The sequence below is a fragment of the Chrysochloris asiatica genome, unplaced genomic scaffold (genome assembly GCF_000296735.1).
Source record: "Chrysochloris asiatica unplaced genomic scaffold, ChrAsi1.0 scaffold00029, whole genome shotgun sequence".
In the NCBI taxonomy this organism is placed as follows: domain Eukaryota; kingdom Metazoa; phylum Chordata; class Mammalia; order Afrosoricida; family Chrysochloridae; genus Chrysochloris; species Chrysochloris asiatica.
In genome coordinates this window covers 1,182,893-1,192,598 of record NW_006408547.1, presented here as the reverse complement: position 1 = coordinate 1,192,598, position 9,706 = coordinate 1,182,893, and the positions used below count along the sequence as shown (strand labels likewise).

Here is a 9,706-nt window from a genome sequence, read left to right as displayed (position 1 = left end):
GTGCCACGTTTTTCTTCATAGAACCCAGCTTCTCGTATTATTTGCTCAGCATACAGGTTGAATAAGTATGGTGAAAGAATACAACCTTTTCGCACACCTTTCTTAATTTTAAAACATTCAGTGTTCCCATGTTCTGTTCGAACAACTGCCTCTTGGTCCAGGTACAGATTCCTCATGAGCACAATTACGTGTTCCGGAATACTCATACTTCACAATGTGGTCCATAGCTTGTCATGATCCACACAATCGAAAGCCTTGCATAGTTAATAAAGCACAGGTAAATAATCTTTCTGATATTCTCTGCTTTCAGCCAAGATCCATCAGACATCAGCAGTGATATCCCTCGTTCCACGGCCTCTTCTGAATCCGGCTTGAGCCTCTGGAAGTTCTCTGTCAATGTATGCTTGTAGCCATTTCTGTATTACCTTTAGAAAACTTTACTCGCATGGGTTATCAAAGAGATTGTCCAATGATTTCCACATTCAGTTTGGTCACCTCTCTTTGGAATGGGCACAAATATGGATCTCTTCCAATTAGTCGGCCAGATAGCTGTCTTCCAAATTTCTTGGCAGAGATGAGTTGAGTGCCTCCTGTGCTGCCTCACTTTCTTGACAGATTTCAATTTTTATTTCATCAATTCCTGGTGCCTTGTTCTTTGCCAACTCCTTCAATGCACCTTGGATTCTCCTTCAGTATCACTGGCTCTTGATCATATGCTACATCTTGAAACGGTTGAACATGAACCATTTCCTTTTGGTACAGTGACTCTGTGTAGTCCATCCATCTTCTTTTGATGCTTTCTGCATCATTCAATAATTTGCCCAGAGAATCTTTCAATAACGCAAACCGAGGCTTGAATTTTTTCTTCAGTTTCCCCAGCTTGAGAAATGCTGACCGTGTTCTTCCTTTTTGCTTTTCTGATTCCAGACCTTTGCACATTTTGTTGTAGTATTTGGCTTTATCTTCTCGTGTTGATCTCTGAAATTTTCTGTTCAGCTCTTGGACCTCCTTCATTTCTTCCATTTGCTTTAGCATCTCTATGCTGGAGAGCAAGTTTCAGTGTCTCTTCTGACATCCATTTTGACCTTTTACTTCTTTCTTGTCTTCTTAATAACTTTGTGCTTTCTTCATGTATGATGTTCTTCATGTCATCCCACAACTCTTCCGGTCTTCAGTCTTCAGTATTTAATGTATCAAATCTGTTCTTCAGATGATCTCTAAATTCAGGTGGGATATATTCAAGGCCACATTTTGGCTCTCGTGGACTTGTTTTCATTTTTTTCAGCTTCAGTTTGAATTTGCATATGAGTAATTGATGGTCTGTTCCAGAGTGTGCCCTCTGTCTGGCATTGTTTTCACTGGTGATATGGAGCTTTTCCATTGTCTCTTTCCACAGATGTAGTCAATTTGATTTCTATCTATTCCATCTGGTGAGGTCTACATGTATAGTTGTCTCTTATGCTGTGTAATGAAGATATTTTAAATGAACAAATCATTGATTTTGCAGAATTCTATCATGCATTCTCCAGCAAGGTCATATTTTTTAACTACTGATCCTTCCTCTTTGCTCCCAAGCTTTGCATTCCAATCACCAGTAATGATCAATACATCTTGATTGTATGTTTGACCAATTTCAGATTGAAGAAGTTGGTAGAATTCTTCTATTTCATCCTCAGTGGCCTTAGTGGTTAATACGTAAATTTGAATACTAATAGTATTAACTGGGCTTCCCTGTTAGGGCGCATGGATATTATCCTATCACAGACAGCGTTGTACCTCATGACTGATCTGGATATGTCCTTTTTGACATTCCTCTTCCATTTGTCATTTCCGGCATAGTAAACCATGTGGTCATCGGTTTCAAAATGGCCAATACCAGCCCATTTCAGCTCACTAATGCCTAAGATATCAATGTTTATGTGTTCCATTTCATTTTTGACAACTTCCAATTTTCCAAGATTCATACTTCGTACATTCCGTGTTCCGATTTTCAATGGATGTTTATAGCTGTTTCTCTTCATTTTGAGTTGTGCCCCATCAGCAAATGAAGGTTCCACGGGCTTTTTTCTCCCACGGGCTTTACTCCATTCACGTCATCACGGTCAACTCTACTTTGAGGAGGAAGCTCTTCCCCAGTCACATTTTGAGTGCCTTCCAACCTGAGGGGCTCATTTTCTGGCACTGTATCTGACAGTGTTTTTCTGCTATTTATAAGGTTTTCAGTGACTAAATATTCAGAAGTAGTTCGTCACTCTTTTTTCCTAGTCTATCTGTGTCTGGAAGCTCATCTGAAACCTGTCCACCATGGGTTACCCTACTGGTATTTAAAGTACCGGTGGCATAGATTCCAGAATCACAGCAACTCACAAACCACCACAGTACAACAAACTGACAGATGAGTAGTAGAAAACCAAAGAATAATCTAGCTTAATTAAGTTTAAAAAAAAAAAAAAATGTCTTGAGCATTATGCTCCATGGCATCAAATTGACAAAAGTAGCTCAAAGACTAGGTAAGAACCTTAGGGGCAGTGAGTTTATGTTTAGTAAAGGAAAAGCAACTCAGAAAAAGAGGGTGAGAATGGTGTACAACTTGAAGAATGTAATCACCATCAACGAACTGTACATACAGAAACTATTGAATTGATGAGTTTGGTTTTGAATATTTTCAACAACAACAAAATAAAAATTTAAAGGTAAACAATGTATCATATTGTTTTACTCTATATCCCTAAAGGAGCGATGAATGAAGAATCAGGAAGGTGAGGAGGGAGGGAGAAGGATTTCATCAGGAGAATTTAATAAAGGAAGAGGACAGAACACTGGTAAAGTTTTAAGTTTTGTTGTTGTTTTTAATCTGAATGGTAAATAAAGAAGTTTTTGTGTCATTCTTCTGCTTTTACATAGAAACAATACACATTTGTACACATTAAATATTTAGTAACAAAAAAAGTTTATATACCTGCACAAAAATACAGGAATAGCAGTTATGACTGTGAAATCACTTGAAAAGTACCTGAACTAACATTCATTCCATAGTTCTTCTCTGAATTTCTCATACATAAATGAAAAGAGAAAAACAAACAAAAAAACATAAAATAACATTTTTATAACTTAAAACACTGTGTAACCATCTGCTTGGAGGAATGTGCTCAGGAAGACAGCACATTGAAAAAGGGAGCTAAAAATAGACTTTCGTGATTTGCCTATGCTTAAGGACAGGCAGAAGAAACTCAACAACAAACAATGTGAAGCACGTTGTGTTCTTCCTGTCATTCTTTCAACTCCTTTTATCACACAATGCTCTTTATGCCCACTGCTGCTGTACTGTCCAGGCAAAGTGATTTTTCACCTCCGTTACTCTAACAGGCTCAGTTGCTCTTTGCCTCTAACCTTTCTTCTTCCACCTAATCCCCACAAGGCAACCAAAGGAAAGCTCTTCCCACACTACAGCTCAGTTCACATCATCACTACCTTACTTAAAGCCTTCCCTGGATACCTATGGACATTAGGTTAAAGCACACTCCATATTAGATATTTAAGAAGGCTTCAAGTGATTTGACTTTCATTCTGCTGTGTGCATAAGGTCACTATGGGTCGGTACCAACTCGATAGCACCTAACAACAACAACTCTCTGACTGCAAAGGTTAAACGAAGGGGTTCTCATATTGATGCATGGAGGAGATTGTAATTATTGCAACGAAGGTGCAAAGCCGATGTTCTCCCATGTAAACTATCACTCAGTTCACAATTTTTAAAGAAAGCAGTGGTTCTCAAACAGGGGTACTCCCAGACCCACAGCATCAACATTACCTACTGAGTCAGAAATCTAGTGGTGGGTTCCAACGATTGGTTTTAGGTTTGAACAAGTCTTCCAGTTGATTCTAAATCATGCAGAACTTTGAACTCACTGCTTTAAAACATGAACGAGAGCTAAATTATAATTTGAAGAAGTCTGACAGGGAAAACTGGAAAGTACTATAGCATAGAAGTGAGAAGTTTAAACTCTGGGGCAGATGAATAGGTTCAGATTTCTGTTCAATTGCCTTCTAGGCTTTATAATCTTAAGGAAGTTACTTGGTTTACCTAGGTATTTGTTGTTGATGTTAGGTGCTGTCAGGTCAGCTCTGTTCAGAGCAACCCCATGCACAACTGGCAAACCATGACGGGCTCATGTCTGACTTCCTCTGACTTCACAAGAGAAACGAAAATCAAACTCAAAATCAAGCCAAGGTTAATTTCTATGAAGTGGAGGTCAGACATGCGCGCACCTCACAACCTTCTTTCCCCTTATTCTAACACCAACAATCCCTCCCACAGCAGTCTCAGCTTCACTGGGTTCGAAAATCCATTATAATCGTCACACAGAACTCAACAATATTCACAATTACAGAGTTTATTAAGGAAGTGAATCAAAAAGTTCAGGACACACCATTTCTTCAATCAGGAACACCTCCTCTCTGCCATACTGCAGGCATGCCTCACTCTTGTCTTAGGTCTCTTAGCCATGTGGCCTCTTGACCTCTACCCAGCATGGGCAAGTGTTACAAAGCTTTTTTAGCTAGTCTGGGAATGCTCAAAAGGCACATTCTTCAAGGTAGTCTCCTGTCCATAGGTACTAAGCTTTATTGTCCATGTGTCAAGAGCTGGGAGATGTTCTGTCGCCTATTCTTTCACCTGTACCATGGCCTCTGCCGTTGCTATCTTGCTAGGTAGGGATTTCACACTATACTTATGCTCTTCCTTCTTTATGGTCCTGGGATCTTCTGTCTCTGCTTCTGAAATGACTCCTTTGAAACCTAGCTGGAAGGTAAAACTAACCAATCTCAGCCTTAGAGTCCTGTATGCCTCATTTGTATGGTCCTACCCAATCACTTGGTGGGGATTATGAGGATATGCCTGGACCTGCACCATCCTCACAACTGTAACTCTTGAGCCCATCGCCGCTTCCACTGTGGTAATCCACCTTGTTGGGGGTCTTGTTCTTTTTTACTGACCCTCCACTTTACCTAGCATGATGTCCCTCTCTAAGGACTGATTCCTCCTGATAATATGTCCAAAGTATGAGAGATGAAACCTGGCCATCTTGGCTTCTAAGGAGCATTCTGTTTGCACTTCCTCCAACACAGATTTGTTTGTTCTTCTAGGAGTCCATGGTTGTTGTTGTTGTTGTTGTTAAGTGCCGTCGAGTAGATCCTGATCCATAGCAACCCTGTATAGAGTTCCGAGGAGCGGCTGGTGTACTTGAATTGTCAACCTTGCAGTTCAAATGGCTTTGCAGTCTAGCGCATTAACCCACAGTGCCACACCAGAACTCCGCAGTCCATGGTGGGTGCCTTTAATACTCTTCTCCAATACCATAACTCAAATGCATAAATTCTTCTATGGTCTTCCTTAATCACTGACTAACTTTCACATGTAAATGAGGATTTTTAAACTACCATGGCTTGCTTGGGTCAGGTACACCTTAGTCCTCAAGCTGACATCTTTGCTCTAGAGCACTTTAAAGAGGTCTTGTGCAGAGTTGCCTAATGCAATACGTCGTTTGGTTTCTTGACTGCTGTTTCCATGAGTGTTGACTGTAAGTGCAAGTAAAATTAAGTCTTTGACAACTTCAATCTTTTCTCCATTGATCATGATGGTCCAGTTGTGAAGTTCTTGTTTTCTTTACACTGAGCAGTATACTAAGCCTGTTGTTGTTTTTGTTGTTAAGTGCCTGTTGTTGTTGTTGGTAAGTGCCATCGAGTCAGTTCCAACCCATAGTGACCCTGTATAGGGTTTCCAAAGAGTGACTGGTGAGCTTGAAGTGCCGATCTTGCAGTTCAAACAGCTTTGCAGTCTGGCGCATTAACCCACAGCACCACAAGTTAAGTACCTATGCACAGTATAATGCTTAAGAACACGGATTCTACAGTAAACTGTTTTATTCTACCTCTCATTAGCTTTCTACATCCCAAAGAACAGTTTTGAAGACTAAATGAGTGAACAGATATACTATGCTAAGCATATGACACAGAAAGCCTTACTTAGTTTTCTTATACTGTGTACTCCCACATTACACAGGTTCCAACTTCTGCAGGCTTTACTTTAATTATTATTAATTGCACTGGGACTATATAGTATTTGGGGATTCCTGGTGTGGTGCTGTAGAAAAAACACCGGACCACAAGGTCAGTTTGAATCTCAAAGTTGATGGTTCACACCCACCAGCTGTTCTTCGGAAACCCTATACAGGATCGCTATGTGTCGAAACTGACTCAACAACACTTAACAATAACATATGATATTTTGGAGACAAAAAGCAATGTTAATGTCCACAGACAGCAAATAAAAGCCCCTCATTCTGGTAAAGAACAACTTTCTCCACCTTTTTAAGGTAAAGACTTTATTTTCAGCATGCCATTTACATTGTTGAAAGAGTGTATTTCTTTTACCTAACATGGGACAATGCCTTCTTCACAAGAGTCAGAGGACCTACCTTTATGAATTCATTATATCACATAAATTAATAGCTTCTTTTAGCAAAGAACTAATAAATCTCAAAAGGAATTTCCTGAACATTTTACCTGTCCTAGGAAAAATACCTCTGGGTTTATTTTAAAAAGATGTTGTCAGTTTGAGTATAAACGCCGCATGTAAATATGTCACAAAGACAACTATGTACAGAGTCATGAAAAAGGATGTGAAAACTTACATAATAGGACTTTGTAACATCTTTCTCTCTACTCACTACAGAGAGGTCACTCAAAAACCCACAATTGCTTGAACCAGAGCAAAATCAGAGAAAAGTCTAGTCTAATGAGTTTATTAGTGAGTAAGTTCTGACTCATAGCTACACTACAAGAGAGAGAGAGTCAAACTGCCTCGGAGGATTCCTGAGATTTCACACCTTTATGGAAGCACACTACCATATCTTTCCCCCACAAACCACTGACCTGTCAGCTCGCAGCCAAGAGCCTAATCACTGTGTCTCAGGGCTCCTGACAGAACAATCAGCGGACATAAATTATATGAAACTAGGCTGGGACCATTCTTTCAAGGGTCTCAAAGGGCTGTACCTCAAAATTTTTATTTATATAGTTATGAAGATAGAATACATAAAACATGTCAGGGACTAGAATATGAAAGAAAACATGAGAAAAGATATATTGGGGCCAAGTCACAAAACCAATGTGAACATATGGGGCTCACTGCTGAGCGTTCAAGGTTTCTCAGAACCACCAAGATAATACACCAGTTTAATCTGACATGAAAATCAGTTCACTCAATCAAACTTTCAGGGGTAATTCTACAATCCTCTGTCCCAAAGTCTCAACTAGAGGTATATGAGTCTGGTTAAGAGTGTTTTTTAACTGTGTTTCTCTTGATTTCTCCAGATTTAAAAAACCTATACCATTAAAGTACTGATAATATTACGTATTAATGCTATGGAGCTTTATAATCTCATCTGCATGTGATCGTCACATGCTCCATATTTTTTTTTCTGGTCTCTTGGCTACGACGTGAAGCAAAGGAAATTTTAACAGAATCTCTGACCATCGCTTCTCACTTTAAAATGGAGGTCACTGATTACAAAGAACATTCTATCAACTCTAGATTTCAAGGGATCGCCACAAAAGTAAGAAAATTTATATTAGGAAAAAAAGGAAGGTTAACAAATTAAGAGCACTGAATTTTTGAAAAGCCCTTTTAAATGAATCAACCTCAATGATTTCTGTCTTTGCTGACAGGGGTATAGAAAAGTAGAGTAATAAAATAAACGAAAAACTTACTATGCAAAAAAAAAAAAAAAACCCAGAACAAAACAAAACAAAAAAACCCTGCTAATTGTCTAATACGTTTTCAAAAACATGCATGATGCCTTATTTACAGCCTTCCTGTATTGTCTGAAAAAATGAAAACGTACTTCCTCAGACTAAGAGAGCAATTTTTAGCTGCTCTAACAGAGAAAAGTGTTTTCAGTGATGAAAAGTATCATTATGAACTCTGTCCTACTATAGCTATAAATATTAATCACCTAGGACCTGGTAAGGATTTTAAACTTTATGGTAGTCCTACAAGCAAACCATCAAAACATTTACCTGTATAGTCCTCTGAGTGTCATCAATGCTGACAGACAGCAAGGGTGAAGCCAGGTTCCACGTACTGGTCACATTTAGTTTCGACCCATCAACTTCCACCTGTTGGGACACCAAATAAGACTGTTACCATAAAGAAAGACCGAGAACTGATCTCAAGTTCATTACTGAATACAAAGCAGCAGCCATTTTAAACAGATGGCTCCCAAACAACCTGTCATGTTTACTGCTCCAGCCATGAAAGACAGGGTCCAACAACAGAGTCTTCTTAGTCATCTCTGGGGAGAGGTGAAGGACCTGTGAACAGCTGCGTCAGGGTTCTGAGGTTTCAAGTAATTTTCAGTAAGTAACAAACAGCCTTCTAACTCTAAACCTATCTGGACATGCTACATTTACTGCAATTAGACAAGTAATGCATATAAATTCTGGTGACATTTTGCAACCCACACAACAGGGCTTGCATATAATATCCTCTCCAAGGACCAAAGAAGAACTTTCTCTCTGCTAATTTTAATGATGGACTATGCATTGTTATCTTAATTAAACAGAAGCTATAATTAAGCAAAATTCTTTGGTCTTGAATATCCAAAGTCCAAGTCCATCCAAACTTTGCAAAGTTCTGTTTTATTTTTGTCGATTAAAAATGATTAATTTCATGAACTCATCAACAATCAAATATGGAAAAATCCTCAGTCATTTAAAACAGAGATATTCCTCAGAGAAGTAATTTAACTTTCAAATAAATAATGGAAAAGTAATTCAAAGAAAAAAAGAAAAGCTACTTTAAAATAAAAAGTCGAATGAAAATACTTTTGCCTCTTCACTCACTCACTGATGTCAATACCCTAACTCTTTAATATGAGAGAAAGGAACAAATTACATTACAGACAATCTAACAAATGAATACACAAAAGTTAGTTCAAGTTTTAAAATAATTCTGAAGCACAGCCAAGATACATGGTCTCTAACAACCTAACCATTATCACTAAATTCTTATAAAATACATCCATTCATTCAAGTAAAAGATATACACTTATATTGCTTAACAGTATATAAGCAACTACATATGTGCACATGCTTGAAAGCTGATTTATTGATATGCACATATTTTCCTTTATAGTGTAATCCCAGAAGCTAGAAGATGGCATCAGGAGTACAGGACAACTCATTAACCATCTTTGATATGCAGATGATACAACACTGGTAGCTTGGAAGCAAAGAGGATTTAAAATACTGATGAAGATCACAGTCTATAACCTTCAGTACGGATTGCACCTCAATGTAAAGAAAACAAAAATCCTTACCGGACCAATAAATAACATCATGATGGACAGAGAAAAGATGAAAGTTATTAAAGACTTCGCTTGGTTAACATTCATGGAAGCAGCAGTTAAGAAATCAACGTATTGCATTAGTCAAATGTGCTGCACAAGACTTCTTTAAAGCATTAAAGAGCAACGATATCAGTTTGAAAACTAAGGTGCATCTGACTTTTGCTTGTTATTGTTAGGTGACATGGAGTGGGTACCAATTCACAGCAAGTGTATGCACAACAGAACAAAACAATGCCCGGTTCTGCACCAACTTCACAATCGTTGCTATATTTGAGCCCATCCCTGCTGCTACTATG

The 9,706-nt window shown here is 38.5% G+C and overlaps 1 protein-coding gene across 1 annotated transcript in view; it reads right to left on the bottom strand.

Annotated features, from left to right (window-relative positions):
- The window catches only part of PCCA (propionyl CoA carboxylase, alpha polypeptide), a 605,786-nt gene that overhangs the window by 129,615 nt on the left and 466,465 nt on the right, over positions 1-9,706 (bottom strand). Inside the window, exon 22 of the mRNA XM_006846664.1 lies at positions 8,080-8,178. Coding sequence (XP_006846727.1) covers positions 8,080-8,178 — 99 coding nt within the window. The remainder of the gene's footprint in view (positions 1-8,079; positions 8,179-9,706) is intronic.